The sequence below is a fragment of the Buteo buteo genome, chromosome 1 (genome assembly GCF_964188355.1).
Source record: "Buteo buteo chromosome 1, bButBut1.hap1.1, whole genome shotgun sequence".
Classification (NCBI taxonomy): Eukaryota; Metazoa; Chordata; class Aves; order Accipitriformes; family Accipitridae; genus Buteo; species Buteo buteo.
This window is the reverse complement of record NC_134171.1, coordinates 33,008,988-33,033,280: the sequence shown is the minus strand read 5'-3', so window position 1 is coordinate 33,033,280 and position 24,293 is coordinate 33,008,988. Positions and strand designations below refer to the sequence as shown.

Below are 24,293 nucleotides of genomic sequence, written 5' to 3'. Positions count from 1 at the left end.
ATTCTGCATTGAGTGAGGATTTAAGATTGTATGATTAATTTATTGCCATGAAAACATGAAGAATCTAGGACAGTCCAAGTAAGCCTGTAAGATCTTGCTTAATTCTGCAGGAGCAGTAAAATTATAAAAAAAAAAAACAAAGAAAACTGCATAACACTTAGCCAGCTATTAAATGTTTCTCATGTACTTATGCATCCACAGGGTTCATTCTTTTATGAATTTACTTGATTAGTGTTACTAAGTTGTGATATTGAATCTACTTAGCTCCTTAAGACAGAATTAGGTTTATAGATATAATAATTAATTCCTTCACAGTAATGACATGATGCAGCACTATCTCATTTTAACAGGATTGTGATGAATCATTCTTTTCAGCACTATGCTGGATTTCTTTTCTTTCTTCACCAGCTTTAACATACTAACAGGTGCATTTCTTTTCCACATGCATTGCATATCAAATTAAATTTCTTAAAATTAAACTTTTACTAGAATTCAGAAGTTCTCTTTCCCTTCCTCTTCCCCCTACCCCTGATTCTTGATGTCCTTTATTCTTAGCTTGGATACGAACAGAGGAGTAAAAAATCTACATAGGGCTCCAGCTTTTGCTAGACACTCCAAAGAAAAGATGTCTGATATTTCACTAAATACAGGTTCAATTGTGGGGAAAAAAAAAACCTTTAAAAAAAAATTAAATCCATCCCACCCAAAACTTACAGCAAACAGATTAGCAAGAAAAGAGGGAAAAGCCCTACATAAATTAAATTCTTAAAGCTTACAATACCTGATACTACAAAATATGTAGTAGACCTAAGCAATTAGGTCTGCAATAACATCAGTGGTATTGTGTAGGCATGCCAACTCACAGAGCATACTAAGGTTCACAAGGTACTGTTCAACCTCAGACATCCTAGGTATCATACAGCAGTCAAAAAACCCTAATGCAAACGCAAAAGTCATGCAAAGCGTGGAAATTGGCACAGCCGTATAAACATGTTATTAATAGGTGATAAGAACATTCCTAAGATGAAAGAGCTAAAAATGAAACTAGTACAACTGTCAGGTTTTCTTTAATAGCTGTTAAATCACATGGCAAGGAACACAACAACAGCAACTGCTTTTTCCTTTTAGTAAACTTGTTATGAGAAGATGCAAGTGAGCTCAGGCTGTGGGTCGACATTTTTTGGGAGTGCATCTCAAGTGAGCTTACGAGCTGCAGATCAAGCTCATAATTCCTTCTTCTTTTAAGTTTAAGACTTAAGCACTTAACTGGAAGTAAGAATACCTCACACTTAGGAAAACTGGATCCTGTCTTTTACCCCAAGTCAGTCGAGCTAGAAGGTAGTCTCCAGAGATGATGCTGAAAGGCTGTACAGACTATCCCAGATGGCAAACTACTAACTCCATACTAGTGAAATCTTGCAATATGATACTACTGGGCCCTTTACAGACCTCTTTCCTTAGCAGAAATGAGTAAAAAGCAGGAGCACACCTTCTGTGCATATTGCAAGGGGAAGAGTTTCCTTGTCTTGAGTACGATGTTATTAAATGCTAGAACTAATCTGAGGTGATCAAAACTAAATGTCAATTAACCTGCATAAAGAGACCAAGCTCAGTAAACAAGAAAATAGTTCTAAAGTCTCGCAGCAGAACCTAATAGAAAAAATTTATGTATTAGCTCAAATGTTAGATCTAAGTTGGCTTCGCAAGGCTGAATCCTTACTAGTGGAACATAACACAGAATATAAAGCTAGATGCTGCACTAATCGCAAGACCTAGTCATAGAAATCAACACTAAGAAGTATCTGAGAAAAACTGTAGAAGTATTCCTCATATGATTCTTTAACAGTGGCTGTAAAAACAATAGAACTGTTAACATTAATACAGTTCTTTTGTTCTCTACTTATTTCAAAATATAACTTTCTGAATATGTTGAACTAATGTTTCCCTTACATATATATTAGTTGACATTTCATCGTGCCAGATCTTTCAGCAAAATGTTACTATATCTACATTGCAACACACATGCCATCCACTTACTCTTCCATACATGGTAAGAGTAATGTAGACTAATATTCTGTGAAGGACTAGTCTACTAGTTTATGGAAATTAATGTCACTGGAAATAAGGAAATTCTCATCTTTTTAAATGCACTATGGCCAACTAGAGGGGGGAAAACAGCACTCATGCATATTATCTCTATTGTTAAAGCCTGGTATAGCATGTTAAGACTATGTCAAGTGTACACATATATAAATATTTATATACATATGTATATATATTGATCTCTACTGAACTGAAGACTGAAGCAATGGGAAGAACAGCATCATTTCAAATAGGATCAAAAGTCAATGGAACAAAATTGCTAATCCTGGAGAACAAAACAACAGGAAAAGGACTCTTCCTCATTAAAAATATTTAATCATCTAACAAAACAAAACTTTGGGAGAGAAAAATGAACAGGTCTCTGTTTTGTTCCACAAACTTAATGACTCAGGAAATGTCACTGTATTGCTTTTACCTCAGTAGCCTGGTCCATCATTACTACAGAACTGAAGATTTGCTTAATTGCACCTTTCCTTTTTCCCCTACCTAGGCTTTTTCATGTACATCTGAAAATGGTACCAGGATCACAAGAAAATACTATGGGCCATCTGCTCCTGACAGGCTACTAAAAAAATATACAGCAGATCAGCAAGAAGAGGTGAATCAGAAGTCTAGACTACCTCTGTAGGTGATCTTCCAGCTGAAAGCATCCACCTACAAAAGGTAAGAACTGCATTTTCTTTCCTATTTTTCTACTTTTCAGACAAATTATAACTGTTTAATTGACAGCTGTACATATAATTAAGAAAGACTGTAAGCCTTTCTTTCTTCTCTGGTGTGGCTGACAAAAGAAGAGGGTACTTTCAGTGATAAATCATACCTTAGCACTGTACACTGGTTTGGTGGTTTTGTGCCTTGTCTTATGTACGTCTTAGTTAAAAAGATGCACAAATAAATATCTAATAAAGGTTTATAAACTCAAGCATATATTTTCTTTTGCATTTTTCATGGGGCACTGTCCTGGTGTCAGCTGGGATAGAGTTAACTGTCTTCCCAGTAGCTGGCACAGTGCTATGGTTTGAGTTCAGTATGCGAAGAATGTTGATAACACACTGATGTTTTCAGGTGTTGCTCAGTAGTGTTTAGACTAAGTCAAGGATTTTTCAGCTTCTCGTGCCCAGCCAGTGAGAAAGCTGGAGGGGCACAAGAAGTTGGGAGGGGACACAGCCAGGGCAGCTGACCCAAACTGGCCAAAGGGGTATTCCATACCATGGGACGTCATGGCCAGTACATAAACTGGGAAGTGGGGGTGGGGAATTGCTGCTCCGGGACTGGCTGGGTGTCGGTCGGCGGGTGGTGAGCAATTGCCCTGCGCATCATTTGTACATTCCAACCCTTTTATTACTACTGTTGTCATTTTATTAGTGTTATCATTATCATTATTAGTTTCTTCTTTTCTGTTCTATTAAACTGTTCTTATCTCAACCCACGAGTTTTACTTCTTTTCCCAATTTTCTCCCCCATCCCATTGGGTGGCGGGGGAGTGAGTGAGCGGCTGCGTGGTGCTTAGTTGCTGGCTGGCATTAAACCATGACAGGCACTGTGTATACCACATGTCTGTGCTCAAACCCACTTAACTGGTCTGGATTAACAGTCATGTTAACAATGTTAGCTTTCCAGCCCGTTTTTGGTTTGCTTGAATTAATCACTATTCTTCCAGCTCCCATAAACTTCAGTGGTAAAAATTAAAAATCATTTACCTGAAAGCCATTCTTAAACTTATACAAAGCTATTAAAATCTATGAGATGAGAATGTAATGAGAGATTACCTGTATGGGTAGCCATGGTATTTGGAGCGAAATATTGACAAAAGGAAGCTGAAGAAAAAGACCACCAGACCCAGGCCTACCAGACATATTACTGGAAAGAAAAGAACTTTGTTTATTAGCACATAAAAGATTTAAAACTGGAATCTCTACAAAGAATATTATTTATATCCATCACTTATGGAGAATTTTGACACAGTTAAATAAAAAAATGTTACTGCCTTGACTACTGATGCCCACTATCTTCTGACAGGATTTCAAACACATATGGAAATAATATTTATGGTTATTAAGAAAAAATAACTTGTCAGTGTGAATGTATTTTCAAGAAAAAAGAGCAGTAATTTGCAACTCAAATGTATACGGATGCAAACACCTTACTGCTGATAATGGATTTAATAACCCTGTAAATTCTATATATCAAGCAATATGATTTCAGGTATTTGCTTGTTCTTTCTGGAAAGAAAATTACATTTAGAAAAATATCCCTTGACTAATGGAATCATATTCTCTCTAGTCAACCATCTAAGGCTGAAGTAACTGCAAAGGCAGTTTAGTAACTACTTTATCTAGTTCTTAGTGGCTGAAACATTTCACTGTTGTAAGTTCCAAGGCTGCTAGCCAAATCACTTTTTACTCTGAACTTGATAGCAATATAAATCTTTAGGTTTTGAAGATAAATAACAATGACGCAGACCTTCCAATAGCATCCAGATGCAAGCGCTTTGAGCCTTTTCAGGCAAAGAATGAATTAGCAAAGTAAATGCTTAAATTAACAAATAAAGTTTGGAACACCAGTTGGCATCCTGTGTAATAATAGCATAAAACCTTTTTGATCATGATAGCTTGCTCAATTGCGTGTAAATAAATAAAAAGAAAAGGCAACATGTTAGAAGCTGATGCATATAATTGAGATGCAACTCATCTGTGCTAGATAATGTTTTGGTTCTACCAAGCTACTTTGATTTTAAAAGCTTCTCATACTATTCCTACTTTAGCCAAACCTTTGCTATTTAATTGCAATATTCATGCTTCAAAAGTGTGCTGGCTTTGAGCGAAGGATGAGCAACCATGAAGCCGAGGAAACTGACAATGATGCATTTTTTCATTAAAACTGACCATGTGGAAACTGACATACGTCAATTGAAATATAAAATTTCTGCAGTTATTTTGAGAAAACTAGCCATGTACAAATCTTATAAACACACTTCATTATAAAGAAATCACCACTCACAAATATGATTTCAAAGCATGGATGAATAAATTGCAAAGAATGAACAGTGCAAGGCAGGTACATGGAAAGCATTCATATAATGGCCACAAGCAGAAGAGAGTCTGAATTTGTACTGCAGCCCACTGTTATTTCACTGTGTCCGTGTTCAGAGACCCAGACCTCAGTTGTGATCTAAGATCACATTCCAGTTAAACTCATGTCACTGTCTCTTTTGACATCAGTATTAAAGCTAGATACTCTAAAAGATACTCATTAAAAGTTTGCTCGACATAACAGGAAGTTTAAATCTGGATAAAATAATTTCACGTTGTGTGTTTATGCAATTAATTGCCAAAAAATCTTGCAAATATTCTGAATGAAAACAACACTCAGAAAAACATAAAACTTGCACTTCAGGCTAAGAATCTTTAGACATTACAGATTAGGATGTGTTCTGTACTACACCTACTGTTGGGCTTTCACCTTCTTCTGGAGACATGATACTGGCAAAGCGTACTAAGTATAAGAATTTTCATACTCCTTTGGATGCCGTCATCTTAAGCATCTTAACTGCCTAAATTGACTTTGAAAACAATGTTTTGAAACTCTTGTTCTTTATGTCGCTGACTTCCAATACAATACAAGAGCCAAAAAGTACTTATGCAGTACTACATTGTGGAGATACTGTGTCAAGCTGTACCTTAGCTGAGTATGCTTAAAAGTTTTTTTTTTTACTGTTACAACTTCACGTGAATGCAGTTTTATCAACAGAATTTTTATACTCTCCTCTTCTCCACCCCACAAAAGGTAAAAATTCATTTAAGGTAGAGACCTTCTGAAAACTTAATCAGAGATTAATTTGTAATTTCTCACTGTCTTCTAATTGTCTAAACATTGTCTTAGTTGTCCTAAATAACTTACTTCTCCTTTTTCCAACATCCCCTTTGGAGGTAGCAGCTTCATTCAGGAGTACCATTCCCATGGTGATAGCAGCATCTGTATCGCCATTGTCAAGGAAAACAGCAGATGTGTAGTACCTCAGAAAGCCACAAAGGTACATCTACAAACTAAAGCTTTCAAGTTCATAAAATGAAAGACAGTATTTATATATAAAACTGTATATCACAATCTGTACTGTACCAATACACTCACCTGTGGCAAAAATGTGTAGCAAGATCTTCCCTTGTGCATTCTAGATAAAAAAGGAAAGAAGGTTCAAAAAGCTTTAAAGAACAAATCATCAAGTAGGACACAGAAATTTTGGACAGTTACGGAAATAGCTATTCCCCAATATCTTACAATATTCTGTGTATTGGTAGGAAAGGATTTTAAAAAATTAAAACTATAAGAACCAGAAATCATCCAGTGTTATTGCAGACAATTCCTTGGTTATTTGATGCAAACTGAAGCAGTTGGACTGCTTTATCTTCCTCTACTTTTAGATAAGACATTAGCTCCCTCTTTAGTGTCATATTGCTTAATAGTTCAGCAGAGAAACATCTCAGAGGCAAAGTCCTCAGTCACTTTCAGTGTTTTATTGTCTCATTATAACTGTTACAAATGTGAACAAGTACATAATGATAAAACAATTTAACTAATTTAGCAAGATCTTAAACCATTCACTTAACTGTTTATTTGAAACTGCATAAACAAAAAGGAACAGTTACTACCGTGCATAACATCTGTTCTAAAGAGGAGGCATGCCTGAATGCCATACTGAAGCAGGAATGCATCATGGGAGCTATATCTCACAATTTCAGGAAATACGAACGTCACCAGAGTTAACCGATTCTTGAATAAGGCTGGATTTTTAAACATTACTTACCCCACGGTTAGGTAGCAGGATGACTACAAACTTTAAGAATGACAAGATGTTTCTATTTACACACACGGATAACACATGGGAGATACTTCAAACATGCTACGTCCATAAACAATATCTGCATCCTGTAACACTATACTTGCACTAATCCTATCAATGTTCATATTAACATTTTTCATGTTAGAAATGTTTAAAATTAGACCAAAATGCTCAAAGACATCTGAAATTTCAGTTATACAATTTCAATAAAGCTGAGCCTGAGTAAAAGGATTTAGAAATGTCAATGCCAACATCACCATACTTCGTCAGAGATTAGCAGCCTGATTCAGGTTTGAGACTTCCAAATTTCATATACATAGAATGAGAAAAGTCAAATGAAGAATAACAGGATTAAAAAAAGCAAACACTGGTGGTCAAAGGAGGCAGATGCCAATAGGCGACATCAAGGAAACATAAGTTTTAACACCACCTCTTTGATATAGACATCTACCTACAGTCCTAAATTAGACACTAATTAGAAACACACTAGTAGCCCAAATTACTTTCTCACACCTGCACAAGGTATAAGGCATAGGGTCACTCTTATGAATAAATGGTTATATTCAAGTCTTCTAGAAGCTTATTACTGGATTTGACAAAATATTAAAAAAAAAATTTGCAAAATATTTTGAAAAAAACCAACCTTGGAATCCATGAGACTATGCAAATTGGAAGGGAAGGCCAAAATTACTTTGTAAAAGCCTTGCCTGTTAAGATTCAGATTCATGAGCCTAAGAGACTGGAAATCTCCTGTGCTACTGCTATGCTTCAAGTAAGAAAAAGAATTGGAAAGAATGTCATGAAAATAATTCAGTTCTTTGCTTTCAAAAGTTAGAAAAACATAAAAATGAATTAATTGATTAAGCTGCAAAAAGAAGGGCTGAGGAAAAAAAAATCCACATATATTTCTACCCTATTAAGGAAAGCCCCTAATGTAGCATTATCTAGTAAGTTTATTTTACCAATCCCTCACTTAGATTTAGAATAGTGTTTTTTGTTCTTAGTTTAACTGAGTCATGGGAGAAAAACAGCCCCAAGGTGTCAGGGTAACTCACTAGACCCTCTCAAGGAAGCGCTACTTTTTGTAAAGGTTTTGGACTGCCTTGTGAATGGAATTTATTTGCTTGATTATCTCATGCAGTATTGCACATAATGTGGTCCTTTGCTATTTCCTTTACCTGGTTGCTTCTGAGAAACAAACCAACCAACCACACACTAAAAAGCTGTTTGGTAGACAACAATTCTGTAACTTAGCTCCTATTTTCTTACCAGACCATGAGTTCAATTCACTTTTCTTACCAGTAGGAATAACAGCCTCACAAAAGTAACTGCTCTGCAACTGAGAATTTAGATCTGTAACCAGCTGAACTGTGCTGGCTTTTTTCCTTCTCTTTTGGAGTCTCACATCATTACCCCTAAATCTTCCCTCACATTGACACTATTTTTGCTTCAGTTGTTGCCTTCTAACTCTAGTCATCATTGTTGAGCTTTCAGTCTCACTAGTTGCCTTTTAGCTTCAACAATATCAGCTTCATAACTTCACACTCTAACACTGAGCATCTCACTTGCCTCAGCTCTGTGATGTTGAAGTAAATATTCAGTCTTACTGAGTTGTAATTCAATGCAATAATTAGCTTTTAACCACAGAATATATAGCTTAAGTTATTTTTTTTGCTCCTGTTTCTAACATTGTACGTTATGTCTTTACATTATTTTGATATTCTACAAAAGAAAGCAACAGTCCTAGCTCTGAAAATAATGTTTTACAGTATCATATTTCTCTAGCAGTGTAGAATGCAAAATTTTAGCAAGTGGTTACTTGGACAGTTTTCCATCTGAGAAAAAAGAGATGGTATCAAAAGATGTACTCATTTTCTAATTGCTCTTTATCTCCCTCACTACGCATTATGAAAAGAAGAGGGGAATGTGGCACTCAGATAAACCATGGCTAGCAAATGTTTTAAATTCAGGTGTTCATGTTTTCTGATAAATGTATTCCTCTGTAGCAATTTTTTCTCTGTGTAAATCCAGTTGTATGTCTTCTCAAATTTGGAATAATTTCACTTTTACATATTAAACTTCTGCTGCTCCTTTTCCCAGCTGGTGCATGCTTTTCTTAGAAATTGACAAAATACATTAGTTAGTGCTTTTGAAAATTTTCTGAATGTTTTGATACATGAAGAGCGGTTTCAAAGTAGGATGAAAAAGACAGTGATCATCAAAATTTTTAAGATTATTCAGAAAATGATCAGCAGTAACAAAGCATAATGTTTAGCCTTGCAAAAGTCAAGATGCCTGATCGGAAGTATTAAAAAAACCCAGGACACCAAACCCAAACCCAAAACAAAACAAAGAAGATTGGATCAATAAACTCTAGAATGATAGATACCTTACAAAATGAAATTGATTACTAGTATATTTTGGATAAGTTTTGTTAACATACTTTAATAGAAAATTTAATCACTCTTAATTCCAGCCAGAATACCCAAAAGGAAGAAAACCTGATAGTTCATAAGTTTATTGTGATATATAATTTACACCTTTACTTCACAAATTTAGTCCTAATTAGTAGTGAGTAGGGAATAAAAGAAGGAGAGAAAATAGGTTGACTAACACTTGATTACTTTTGTGAAAAAGTTTTGTGGTCTCATTCATATTCTGCTGGATTTCTGCCAAGAGTACAAAATCCGGCATTAGCATTATACACATAAAGAAACAATTATCTTTTAGTTGCAGATCATGCAGTTGCTTAATAACACGAGCAAGAAAAATAGAGAACAAAATATTTGTCCACTCAAGTCTGTGCTCAGTTTACTGTAAACTAAAATGGGGATAGATTAGCACACAAACTTTAAAACCTTCTGGTTCACTTTATCATACATGGAACAAAGAAAAGCACATATATCTTTCATGAAGGAGTAATATGATCAATGGGAAAATCTATGGTGTTTTTTCTTCTCTCTCTCTCTCTCTCTTTTTTTTTTTAGTTTTTTTTTTTGGCTAAGGTGTGATAATTAGAACAGGAGATATTCTTTGCTGACCCCTTATGAGGGGGGCATATTTTGCTGAGAGAGATACTTGTCTTAACTTTTCATACTAATACTTCAAGGTCTAAAATACCTGCTATAATTTCAGAAATACTGACCACATTACAGGTTATTTATTGGAACCATTTCCATGTGGATTTAAATTACAACCTACATTTGAAAAATGCAAGCACAACATGCATTCTAGTCATTCTATTTGGGAAATATTCTTCAGCTACATGCAGTTCTTGAAAACAAGGTATTAGCCACTTTTCCCAGCTCGAGAATCCGATTTTTTTTAATCACAGGTTGAAGAAATTAATGCAGACAAAACATATGGTTCTGCAATGAAACATGGCTTGTTTCAAGACATTGTTGCTCCGGTTCAGAAGGAATTCTAATATTCCACTTATACTATTCAAGGTGCAATCAATTCTCAATTAGACCATAACCATCCCGGTGGATGATTCAACAGGCCTTAAGGTCTGAGGAAGGAGACAGGTTTAAGATACCAATCACTGTATGTTTCATCTCAGTGAAGAAGGATGACTCCCAACTCAGAACTTGAAAAAGTGGAGCACAGTCTGTAAATTATTTATTTGAATATGAATTTAATTTAAGCACGAATTGTACACAATCAAGATGTACTTCAGTATTTTTGAATTGTCTGAAATCTAGTTGTACTGATACAATAAACCTGAACATTCTTTCATCTTAAAACCTTCTGGCTTCAGCTACACCAAATGGCTTTTCAAGAATTTTAGGAATTATTACATGAGTTGGCACTGGAGTTCCCCTCAACTCCTTGAAATATGCAACTCACAACAGTGAAGTAGCTGGAAGTTTGCATTTCAATCATTTAAATGCCAATCAAACTACACCACTTCCCTTTTTGATGCTTTTTCATCATTTTAACAGAGCAAAGAATCAATTTGATACTAATACAGAATCTCCTATAGTGAAAAAGTTCATTATTCATTTTATTAGTTTCAGCTTCAATTTATGAAACTGTCTTTCCAATCCACAGATAATCTGATGGAACCATCCCTCTTGTGATGCTCTTAGACACTTGAGAATGGAAAGGTCATATAAAAGTTTCAGAAGAGAAAGACTCTGGAATCCATTTTACTGCAACTAATCCAACTGCAACAAAGTAGCATATACCTGTCTAAGTTTGTGCTAAATCACTAATCAAACATTCAGGGAGTTTCAGCCTGATTTACATCCTAATTATTCATATTGGTGTCATCTTTTAGGATCACCTAAAACTAACTCTGGAGAGATGATTTTTACGTATATTATTTATGACCTTTTTGGTTTTGTAAATTACATCTGATGGAGGTTCAGGGTTAGTCCTGTCCATCTAGCAAATTCTTATAGTATGGTTTGCCACTGTACAAAATAAATATTTTTTTCTAACCTTATTTGCATTTTATAATCTGTCTCTACAAATTTTCTTGCCTAGAGACATACAAATCACAGAACTATACACATCTCCAGAACAGGTAGATGTATAACGGTACTTTAGTTTCCTTCATGTTAAGCATACCAGAGATTAAAATAATTGAATGAATTTTTCTTAATAGTTTCCTTTCTTAACTGTTAAACACAGATACATTGCCTAAAACAAACTCTGAGCTATTTATAAGTTTTTATGATGCTATATCATTTTCTCTCACTAACACTTTATGCCAAACATGTACCTTATTTTCAAGCACTTTATTTCAAACACTAGACTTAGTATGTTGTCTCATGTTTGTTAGTACACACTTGATCATTCAGCATGTACACACACCATCTCTCTTGCTTTCTCTAAGCACCTATAAATCTTTTTAAGACTATCGCACATTCTTTTTCTATATCATAAATCATCATCAATATGACTCTAAACTGGCATTATACTTTCCTTCATTGTTAAAGACCCATGCAGTATCTTAATAGACACAGTTTATTCTTAGCTGAATGCACTTGAGGAATATTCAATTTCGTAAAAGCTATCTGTGGATCCAAAAGGTAAAACATTTAACTTTGGACTATGTTTCTGCATCTTTTAGCCACTCGGACAAATATGTTTCTTAACAAATAAAATAACTGTTAAAATTATTAATTGATGCCTAAAGAAACCCTTAAAAATGCCGTTGTCTTCAAATTGCAGTCAGTGAATGCCTCTTGGTCTGTGGACTAGTGGTCAGATATTTGCAAAAGAAAATAAAAATGGGGCAATTGCCAGAACAGCCAACAGCTAAATTTGCTTTGCAGGGTCTGCACTTCCATTGGAAAATTTCAGAGCCAGAAATTGAAAATTATTGAAAATCACTGAACTAGAGAGTTGATAATTTCATACAAAGGACACATGCCATATTTGAAGGTAATTCACCAAATCCAGTATCATTCATTTAGCTGATGGAAGAGAATTATGTTGTATTGACAAATGCCCAGGTGTAAATTTAAGGTCTCTGCATATCTCTCTGACATCTAAGAGACTTTAGTATCTTTCTTAAAAGGTCATATTATGAATTATTTTAAGGTCAAGCAGTAGGAGAATGAGGTAATAGAAGGAAATGTCTTGATTTTTCTAGCTATCATCTCCTTATGGTTTGTTATGGTTAGGAGGAGTCAGGCAGACTCCAGAAGAGCCAGAAGAGCCTACAAGGTTAACAGACAGCATTGGTGGATAAGCAAGTAAAGACTAGAAAACGTGCAGTATGTTTTGCTGCTTTGGATATTTATTTCCATAGTTAATTAAGAAGCATGTTTAAATATCATATAATTTTGTGCTTTTAGTTCTATTTTCTTCCACAGTGGTGTTCTTCCCTTTTTTCTTATCCTTAAGATCAAACATACAAAAACCTTATCTCACTTCTTTAGTTGTCATCATCATTCACTTTCACATAATGTCTGGGGAACACAATTTGATTCCATTATGCACGACTGATAAGTCTTACTACCAAGAGCTAAATGAGTATTGTTCTACTGACTTTGACTCAAAATTTCAGGTTCTTATGCCCAGTGACTTTGCATGAGCCCTACTGGCACACAGAAAGACATCTCCCATTCAAATTCATTCTGTAGTTAAGCTTCCTTATACCAAAGAGGCACTTAATACACTTCATTTAAATTCACTCTGTAGGACAGGAAGTGTCCTTCAAAACAGGAGTAATTTTAATGTTACAGAAAAGATTTGTCCTTTTCTTTGTAACCAATCAAATTTATTTTTCCTCCTCAGTCAACATCTCATCCACCTACACAGCTGTCACATTAAACCCTGCCTTAGGAATTCAATTTAACAAACTGAAAAGACATTTCCATTTTTACTTAGGTACATGTGTTTTATCAGCATCAAAGTTAACTAAGTTTAATATTAATAATGAGGAAAATTACCAGGTTAATAGTAACTGCTAATTCCTATAATAATGGTTAAGATTTATCTCCTGCACAACAAATAATTTGCTTAATAACTGAAACTCTTTTGATAATGAAAATATTTACTGTAACTTTTAAACTTACTCCGTATAATAAGGATTCATTGTTACTGCTAAAAGAAAAAAAATGTGACACATTACATTCAAATCAGTTTTATTTCTCCAGGGAATGGCATAAAAACTTGATCAAAATGGATGTTCATTAGAAGTACTGATTAGTGTCTACCAAAGGGAGAAATGAAAGAATTGAAGAAACCTTTCAACTTCAACATGGCCTATTCAACCTTACTTTTCCTTATCTTTCTTGCTGTACCCTCACCAGAACTATATTTACAGCTCAACACTGCATACTCCAATGGCTGTTCAGTTTACTAGAGTCAACATATTCTATCTATATTCAACTATAGTTAATTACAACAGTAATACTGATTGTGCAGTTTACTTCACATTGTTCCTCTTAGAAAATGACAGCTCTTAATTCCACAGTTAGTTTTCTTCCGTCTCTATGTCTTCTTAATAAGTCTATCCTCCCTAACTCTACCAACAGTACTTCAATACTCTTGTCTTCCTCCTTGTCTTTCCAAGAATGTCAAACTACCCTGCACTTTTTTTCTTTTAATAAATTCCTGATTATTTCTGCTGACTCTTATTATCTATGACCCCATTTCTGTCAGTAAAGGGTTGCAAGAATAGACACCAGCAGCCTGGAACCATTTCTGCATGAGGAAAGAGTAGAATTTTTCAACTTAGAAAGGAGGAAAGAAAGAGAAATCTATATGGTGAATTCTATAAAGCCCCAAATAGATGGAAAAAGGAAAAAAAAAAAAAAAAAAAGGACTACATCCCATGACTTATTAAAGTCACACAATACAGTTATCATGCAAATTATAGACTAAGAAAACATCCTAAAGGAGTAACTTCTGCATACTACATGAAGTTAATGCCGAAAATTCATTGTTATAGAATGTTGTGCCATAATTAATTCAAAAAAGGATTAAAAAGAAATAAGAATGTATTCATCGGTGGCTAGGAGCTATAATATTCTGTATGCCTGAGCTGGCTCAAAAATCCCTAAATCATTGATTATGGTTGGATGTTTTGTTTTGCACAGTCCTTCTCTAACTATCTTCTTAACAGTCATTGCTGCACTTATACACATGGATGTAAACTGTGATGATAACTTGAGAAGATGCTAAACTTTATTGTTAAATCATAATGTGTTTAGATAGATGCTCTTCTTCTGTAGTAGAATTAGGTATGTAGCCAACAAATAGATTGTCTTACCAGGATTACTCATGTGAATAAAGTTATTCATCTGTGAAAATTATGCAGTCTTAGGGTCCTCAGAGATATTCAAACTCTTCAGAAGCAAAAACCTTGCATTACAGTCTGCACAATGTCTAGCATGTTGATAGCTCCACATTAAGTTACTGCTTTCATATCCATTTAACGAAAAAAGATTTTTGTTTAAATAAAATCTATTCCATGCTCTTATTTTAAATAATTTTTTGTTTGTGCAGTCTGCCACATTTATTCTACAGCAGCTATAGGTCCATTTCCTTGATGACTTTTTGTCGTGATTTACTTTTACGTGATAACTTTTCTACTTCACAGGGGAGTCCCAATATTGATATAACGCTACATAACTCCCCAAATTATTATGTGTGTGAATTACACCCAGCTGCTTGAAGCAGTGATCATGAGGCTGATGTGAGGATAAATACTATCATATATTGAATAAACCTGCCTTCACAATTGCAAATGATAACAAGGTTCTGTTGCTCCTGGGAAGGAAATCAAAGTTGGTCAATTTCAAAGAAAACTGAAAGCAGGTATTTAAAAGACCAGCGTATCTTTATGGATGATTAAATGCAGCCTCAAATTATATTTATACCTAACTGTTATTCAGTATTACTTTTTCTCTGGAAATAAATATTAAAGCATTCTCTCTGTGCCCCCCCTCCAAAAAATTAAAAAAAGAACACCCCTGCCAATCTATGGCTAGGAAGGATCTGTAAGATAGCATGAATAAAAGTAAACTTTGCCTTTTGTTTTCTTCCTAGGCAACAAAAAAGCTAAACCATAATGAATCTCATTATTCCACCCCATGGAACGTTCTCTTCATTTTTTGAATGAAAACATCACTGAAGACTCCACTAATTCTACAAGGCTGCCAAAAATCCCAAGGGAAGCCAAAACCTTATGACGAACAAGATTGTTATACAAAACAGCCATGAATTGCAGCTTGGGAGGTTCAGACTGGATGTTAGGAACAACTTCCCTTCTGTAACTGCTCAGAAAAATTATGCAATCCCCATCCTTGGAGTTTTTAAACACCTGCACTAGACAAAGACATGGAAGACCAGATCCAGTGTTGGGGATAATCCTGCTCTAAGAAGAAGACTGGAGTATGTGATCTTCAGAGGTCCCTTTCAACCAACATTTATTTGATTTCCATGATTATTTCTTGAAGTTAACTCCTCAAGACAAGAGCAAGGGAAGCCAAATAACAACAAAACTGAGTAACAGTCATGTTGTCAGCATAACATAAACCCCTGAAAGTTTCAGAGTAGTAATAGCCTGAAAGTCACAGAAGTGTATAATATAACATATCCAACCATATCCTTCCACTGTTCTCTGCTAGGGTGCTCACCCACAAGGACTTTTACGAGCTCGGGCACAGTTTTGGATGTCAGCTCTACGTATTTGCTCCATACCTGAGACAGCAGCCTCTTTCCTGAGCACCATCTGAGTGACTGAGCAGGCAACAGTGTGCGTGCAGCAAAGCTTATCAACTCTGGATCAGCTTGAGCACTGGCTACCGGGTACTTTGTACTGCATTCCTACTAATAGGAAAATTGTATTGGGATACCAAGACAACTCTGTGGATTTGGATATATTACAGTTTAGATAGATGAGATTTCTGTCTTGGCAGGGTAGAGTTAAACTGTTGTGGACTACAATGCTCTTGGAACAAGAACAAAGGCAGTGATGCCATGCTGTGCTGGAGTTTGACTGGAGTTACCACTGTACTCAGAGCCAGCCCGGTGTCTCCACATGCTCTGGACCACACAACCATTTCACCTCAAACACTGCAGTCTAGAACTAGCTTGGGCAAGTGAATTTGAAAGATCTATAAATCCTTATTTCATAACGTAAAAAGAATATCAGAATTATGGGGGCTACTTCTCACACAAAGGACTGTTTCTCATTTTTTAAAAGCCTATTCAAATTTTTATTCACTATTCTGCAGCCTGGACTTCAACAAGGTCTATGTCAAAAATATAGTGATTTTTTTTTTCTTCAATTTCTAAAAGGAAACTTTACCCAAGGTATGAGATACTACAGACTTGGTAACACGGCCACCATCAAACACCTCTAAGGAGCCTCAGAATGAATCAGAACCCAGTTTGGGACTTTGGAAATGAAATAATGCCTCCTTGTTCTGCAGTACTTGCTCAGCATGATTTTTTTAATGTCTTCAGAAAGTGTTAAATCTAACCCATTTCAGCTAGTCTGATCTGCTGCCAAATGCAATATCAGTATTTTGGCTGTTAGAAAACATATCACAGAAATAAAATTAAGTACAAAAATAATCAAAATGCCTTTTTTTTTTTTAGAAGTGTTTTACTAATGTAACATTGTATGTGCTGTACTATTACAGTGACTTCCATTGTGTTACTACTAAGATGTCGTAACTATCTGTTAGGACTAAAACTACTTGTTTATAATATTATAAAAATTTTGGACATACATCTAGTATGTAATCAGGAACATTTTCAGTATAGATTTTACTGAATTTAATTTTGCTTTATAATATAATTGAAACAGAACATCTGACAACTTCACAAGTCCTTCTTACCCATGTCCTAATTATGTAGCTACATTTCTCGAAAAAACATCAGATCTTTATATGGAAACCATCTAGCAGACTGGGTAGAATCACTATCTAAAAGCAAGTATAGAAATGCAATGGAAATTTGTATTTTCTCATCAGAGATATTAAATACTCACTTTACAGAGAAACACAACATTGCACTTCAACATCTAGCAAGAAGTGACAACCTTGTCTGTGTTCTTACTACTACAAAGAGAAAAGAAGCAACCAAATGAAGCAGGTACATTACCAGGATAGTAATGTCTTGTTTTAAAATTCAATGCATCTTTTAAACTTCAAAGGATAAAGTGAATGTAGTACTGTTTATCATTCTGGCATTCTTTTTTCTAATTCCCACATCTTCTATCAACATTTCCTGAATAAATAAATAATGAAGAAACAATGGAGCAGCTAATAAATACTATCAACATTGAAAGGATAAAGAAATATTAATTCTTTCATGCATAACTGTTAAAATCTGTCAAGATTTCATGTCACTTGTGAAATATGTGTGTGACCAAAAACTCAGCTCAATAGTATTGAGCCATGAAATGAAACCTTAGAGAATTCTTTTTGCAAGTGGCAATGAACAACCTCACTGAAAAGATTCTTTCAGCCAGCTGCTTTAATGTAGTTAGCCAACTTCCCAGTTTAAAGACAGTCTTTGCCAAGAAAAAGATATCACTTTCATGCCTGAGTCAGACAAACAAAATATGTCATGAACAAAAGTTTTATTTATTTTTAATCTCAGCTGGGGTTTAGGTTTAGTTTTCCAATTCTCAAGCAGCCAACAGGATTTGTTTTAGGTAACAGATTTGTTTAAATTGTGGCAGTTCAGGAAAAGCAAAAAACATTAAAAAATACATTGTGGCTATACAAAAGGAAGCAAAAAGATGATACTATGTAAGATGAATACTATCTATTATTCAAGAAACTTTTGATCTGAAATATAATAGCTGGTTTTGTGTACTTTTAAAAAATGTAGCAATTAAATTAATAATCACTGAGTTTTGACTTGGCAGTTTTCAGGTAAAGCTATTTATCTTTAACTCTCTCTTCCCAAGAAAAAGTGCCCAAATTTAGAAATCATGAACAAACAAATGCGCTTCCAAAACTTTAATGAATACAATGTGATTTTGACACAACATTAAACAGGGTATGATATAAAACTTGGAGAACTGACAGAATCACAGAATGGTTGAGATTGGAAAGGACCTCTTGAGATCATCTAATCCAACCCCTCTGCTCAAGCAACCTGCTAGAGCAAGTTGCCCAGAACTGTGTCCAGTCAAGTTTTGAATATCTTCACAGATGGAGACTCTACAGCCCCTCTGGGCAACCTGTTCCAGAGTTTGACCACCCTCACAATAAGAAGCATCTTCTTCTCTTCAGACTGAACTTCCTTTTTTTTTCAATTTGGGCCCACTGCCTCTTGTCCTGTCAGAGGGCACTACTAAGAAAGTTTGTCTCCTTGATTTCTTCCCATCAGGTATCTATACACAAGGATAAGATCCCCCTGAGTCTTCTCTCCTTCAGGTTAAACAGTTCCAGCTCTCTCAGACTTTCCTCACATGAGAGATACTCCAGTCCCTTAAACATCTTTGTAGCACCTTGCTGGACTTGCTCAAGTAAGTCTGCATCCTTCCTGTACTGGGGGGCCCATAACTGGACACAGTATTCCAGTTCAATAGGGAATATTGCATTTACTCTGCAAAATATGATCATAACTTTGAAATTAATTTTGCAATGGCTATCTACGGAGCAAATAAGGTTTCACAGGTAGCAAAATTGTTGTGAGGTAAATGAATGTAATGAAGCAAGAAGATATAATGGTGGTGTTCTCTTTGGATAGTAAATGCCAAAGACAAAGGTAGATAGGGAAGCCAGAGGGAGGGCATGATCTAAGCCAACATAACCTCAGGGAGACAACAAGGGAGTAGCTATGATCATCAGACTCTGAAATCTGGCCATTACTTCAAATTGGGAAATGTTGTTTTCTTGCTCTTGTTCTCCTTACAGGAATGTATCTGTGACAGGATGACTTTATTTTAATAGCGGTTAAAGTTGACTACATTTTTCATTTAATGAGCAAAGCTGATTAGAAGCAGGGTTTAAAGAAACCAGATAGTATATGAGTTTTTCTTACAGATTATTAAGACATATTCACAAAAAAATTAATTTCACTTACTCTGACTCAGTAAGAATGAAAGAGTAAAAGTAGGTCTCAGAGTCTTTCTGTGAGGAACTGATGTCAGAACAAATGGAACTGGGTTATTTGTTTCAAGAAGTAGTAGTAAACTGTTTAGATTAGGTGGGGGAAAAAAAACCCCAAACCCAAAGATTACGCAGATCATCTTCATGAATCATTAGTAGATTTCAGTATGCTTTCCTTGTCAGTTAAAAGAAATAAAATAATATTTAATATCAAATTTTTAACCTTCATAATAAAGAGTGAAAAGTAGAAGAAAATTAGTTTCTGCTACTGAAAAGACAACATTGAAAGGAAAAATATTAAGATTAGTAACCAGCCATGAGTGCAACATAGGAGATAACAAGGTACTTATTAGTGAAAAGCAATGTCAGCTTTACTTGGCAGTAAATAGCAACAATATTGAATATTTATTTAAACATATAGTAAGTAAGCCAAAATACAATACCTGCTCAATGATATTCACCGGCAGAGCAATTTCATTTAAAAGCACACTGTGCCTCAGCTTGCTTTACTTCTATTCATCACCAGTTTGAAGGATACTCAGCAGAAGAATAATATGCGATTCTGCAACAAACTGAGCCTGACTGCTTCCATGTATGTAACTCTGTAAAATAAAAATGAAAAACAATCCTCTTTACAACAAAGAAATCCACTTACAATGGCACAACAGGATATATGAGAATCAAAATGAAACCTGTTTTGCAGAAAAATACAGACAGCAACAGCTACAGGTGAACAGCACAGTTTATATATGTATGTTTAGTAAAAAGGAGTGTTAAAACCAGCATATTTAGGCAAAGCACATATATACAGTGAATGCAATGTTTCATACACAAGTGCATTATGCTGGACTCTTTTTCACACTGCTACCAGTGTGGAATAAAGAACATGCATTTATTTGCTCAGGAGATACAATTTTTGAGAAGGGAGGTGATGAAATCAAGGACATGCCTCAGCATGGTTTTGACAAAACGTAAAACGGAACCTTGCCTTTAAAAAAATCAGTCTATTTTAGTCTTACTCAGATTGAGTGAAGTTTCTTCATACAAAGTCTATTCCATCTTTCTCCATGAAGGTACAATTGTGTCCATAAAAAATCCTAATGCATAAAATGTCTTGTTTATATAGAATTGCAGTAAATGTAATCACAGATATTAATACTAAATGTAAACCTAACATAGTCTACTTTTTTTTTCCACAAAATAATTATTGTTAATGGGCTCATTTTGTATGTTTATTATTAAGAACATGTAGCATATTATTCAGAAGTTGTGTTTATTGTTAACTATCTATGATAGCAGAAAAGGAAGCAAAAATTTGAAGGACTGCAAACATGCAAAAATGAGGGACATTCTCTCTCTTCTTCTACTACATCAGTTACAAACATTAAGTATAGCTTGTCATACTATTCTATGTGAAATTAAATATATCCATGTTCTCAAAGTATTATTTGTATGTATTCTTGTTAGGCATAGATGCAATTTTCACCTCAATTAAATAGAAAGAAAAATACTCACTCCTATTAAAGAAAAAGGAAAATTTTTGCCCTCCATACAGATTCAGTGTTTTGTTTATTTTTTAACTTATACATTTTGCTTTAATTGATTTTACTGTGAATAATTCTGCCTGAATAGCATCCTTGTCAAGATTCAGAACAATTCAGATTTGAAATACTCTGATGCTTCAGCATTCAAAAGAATGCTTTCATCTGCACTGGTTAAATTCTCGTTGATGGACTGTCAAAACATGCAGTCCACAAGATATGATACAGTTTTTACTCAGTGGATGGTTATCTACTGTTTTCAAAATTCAATTATATTATGCTTATTCAAATAACCAATTCAAAGCTAAACCAGGCAAGAACTTCATGTATCGAAAGATACCATCTCTCAAAGAAGACATCTTTTTTCTTTAACAAGATGAAAATCATTGATCTCATAAGAATATCTCATTGCAGCATGATATGACAATGAGCCAATCTGTATTTCTTGATTTTTTTCAGGGCTCCTTATAAATCTCACGAAAGCTATACACACACACATATATGTATAAAACAAAGGAAGGAAATAGGAATATTTCACATTAACAAAAATTAATGATGAAGTTAAAATGCTTAATAGATTGTGTACTCTGACTCATTTGTGACAACACTCCTGCAAATAGTGACCCTCTGTCATTATTCCTCATGCAGCTAAAGCAATATATATACACATAGGCATACATAGACACTTGTAGGATCTGGATTCAAGTGTACCTAACAGATGGTAAACATCTATTTCTTTTTACAGTCATAGCACCAAGGTATAGCATAAAGCTTACAATAATTACAATATATACTGTATTTGTTAATACAATGTGAACTGAAATAAAAACAGAGCCTTTCATCAGAAAAGTGTAACAGGGTCTAGTAGTGCTATTTAGTTATTAAGTACCTATATGCATTTATACATAATCACAACTACTCCTTCTCTGCACACATGCTAAATTGTATAAAAATGAACATTGGGAACTAAAGAAATATAGTCTGTGTTGAAGAACAACATTATTATCACCAATTAATAGAACTGTTTGTCACGTGACTCCTAAGACTATAAATGCCTTCTGTATTTGTAAAACATTTAGATGAGAGATGTCATTTTTATTGATATGCTTTATACTTTGTTAAATTATTTTTCTCTTTCTCTTTATGGTAGCAATTTAATTCACCATAACACCATTGAAGGAACAGAATGTAAAGTATGTACATAAACACATATACATGCAGAGACTATATAGAGAAATCATTCATTTCCTCAAAATAGTTTACTGACATTGAATTGTTCAGCTTTCATCCTAATAGGGAGGAAGAATCTCACCTCCAAAAAAGTAAATTTATGCTACTGCTTCTGATGACAAAAATCTGTCCCACACTGGGGAGGAATCACATTTTAGGTGCTAGTCTTCATCACCCAGCATAGTAACTTTATTTAAAAATATCACTCAAGTTTGCATGACTTCTGATTTCACTTGGGAATATCAAATAACTACAAAGAATTTTGTTAATGAAACACGTCAGCTTCATAACTATCTAGCTGTCAAACCTGTATATTAATGATGTTTTTAAAAATGCAAGCAAATACACTCTCAAATCTGAAAATTTCAAGCATGATTTTTCATTAGTTATTCACACTTGAAAAACTGACTGAAAAATTCTCTCTCAATCTGAAGATGATCAGACTTCACAACAGGTAAACCAAATTTGCAATGCTATATGTGTAGACTAGTTACAATGCATCACCGAAACACCACAAAGAAAAGACTAAAAGCTATAAAAAATAATTAGATTGTTAATGTTTTTTTAAATCATATTCTGATTAAGAAAAAACTTAAGTCTTGTCTACCTGAGAAGGCAAGTTTTTATATATAACAGCAGTGATATGGTGATTTGATCTAAGGTACTAGCCGCATTGATATCACAACGATATAAGAAGGATATGGCTATTGGAAAGACATTCTCAATCAGAAATCTTTGCCTGCCTGTTTGTTAAATTCCCAAAGTAATTAGTTTTATTGCATGATGTATATTTGTCTCAGGCTTTTTTCATTTGAGGTTTTTCCAGGAGCTGTTTGAGAAGCTTTCAAGGTATGAAATGCATCATCAGACCAGTCTCTCCAAAGATTAAGTCCTTATAAAGACAAAATCATGAAAACAAAGATATTCTCCTTACCACTATAAACTAGGTGACAGATAGAGTCCTAGCTACCACCCGATACTCAGTGTAAAGAAAAAAACATGGACTAGGTACAGTTTATTTGCAAATGCTGAAACTTCAACCAACAAAAAACCAAACAAAATAAAACCTGAAACAAACAGAACCTGCCTAGAAGACCTGAATCAGAGACTGTAATTTGAAAACTAACTAATGAATATGAATTTCTGACTAAACATCTCATAGGGATTAAAGTTGTAACTATATTTCTTTAAATGTGAATTGCTAAAGGCATAGCCTTGCTTGCAAGGAAGTGGATGTTCTTTGATTTAGTTCTGGAAGCATTACATGTATATTAAAAAGCTAGTAAGAGACAATTGTTACCCACTGCTCTGTCCCCAGAGAGGGGACAGGAATAGATAAATGTAAAGTGAGTAGCTACCTTAAACACAAACCCCAAGCTTCATCTTTATTTGAGAGGGCAAGAGATCTCAAGTTATCTTAAAGAGAGAGCATGCTAGTTGAAAGCCAGTTAGTTAAAATGTTAAATAAGGCAGATGTTTACTGTCCAGTATTGCCTTTAAAAACAACAACAACAAAATCATTTTAACTGTTAACTTCTTTGTACTATTACAAACATCCTTAGAGAGATTATTTTTTTAAAGTTACCTAGTAATAAATCTAACTCTTAGGCTCCTCAAATTGCTTCCCCAAGACGTTGTTCTCCACATACTCAAAACAGCAGCATGGTGCATCTCCTCTATAGTTGTGGGTCAGTCAGAGAGATGGTAGTGAAGAAGTCAAGAAAGTGAAAGACTGTTCCAGTGATGAAAGAGAACCAAAATAATTTGCATTCAACAACATAATGTGAAATACCTGAATTTATGACAGTACCTCACCCCATTTCTAATGAGGAATGGATCTTAACCACTTCAAGAGGGAATTAACAGGGTGTGTTTTTTCCACAATGAACTTTCAGACCTACATTCTAAACAACAGGCGAAAATCAGAGAAGTTTTCAGATGACAGAAGACCAATAGTTAATGTAAAAATGATGGCAAAAAGCTTTTCTTGAAGGGAGAATAGTGAGAACTGTGCAGCATTTGTCCTTGTATCTTTCCCTG

At 34.7% G+C, this 24,293-nt stretch overlaps 1 protein-coding gene across 1 annotated transcript in view; it reads right to left on the bottom strand.

Moving 5' to 3' along the window:
• TUSC3 (tumor suppressor candidate 3) overlaps window positions 1-24,293 on the bottom strand; it is a 135,329-nt gene that overhangs the window by 5,355 nt on the left and 105,681 nt on the right. The window contains exons 7-9 of the mRNA XM_075041536.1: window positions 20,021-20,084; window positions 6,004-6,078; window positions 3,873-3,963 (exon numbers count right to left, since the gene is read on the bottom strand). Coding sequence (XP_074897637.1) covers window positions 3,873-3,963; window positions 6,004-6,078; window positions 20,021-20,084 — 230 coding nt within the window. The remainder of the gene's footprint in view (window positions 1-3,872; window positions 3,964-6,003; window positions 6,079-20,020; window positions 20,085-24,293) is intronic.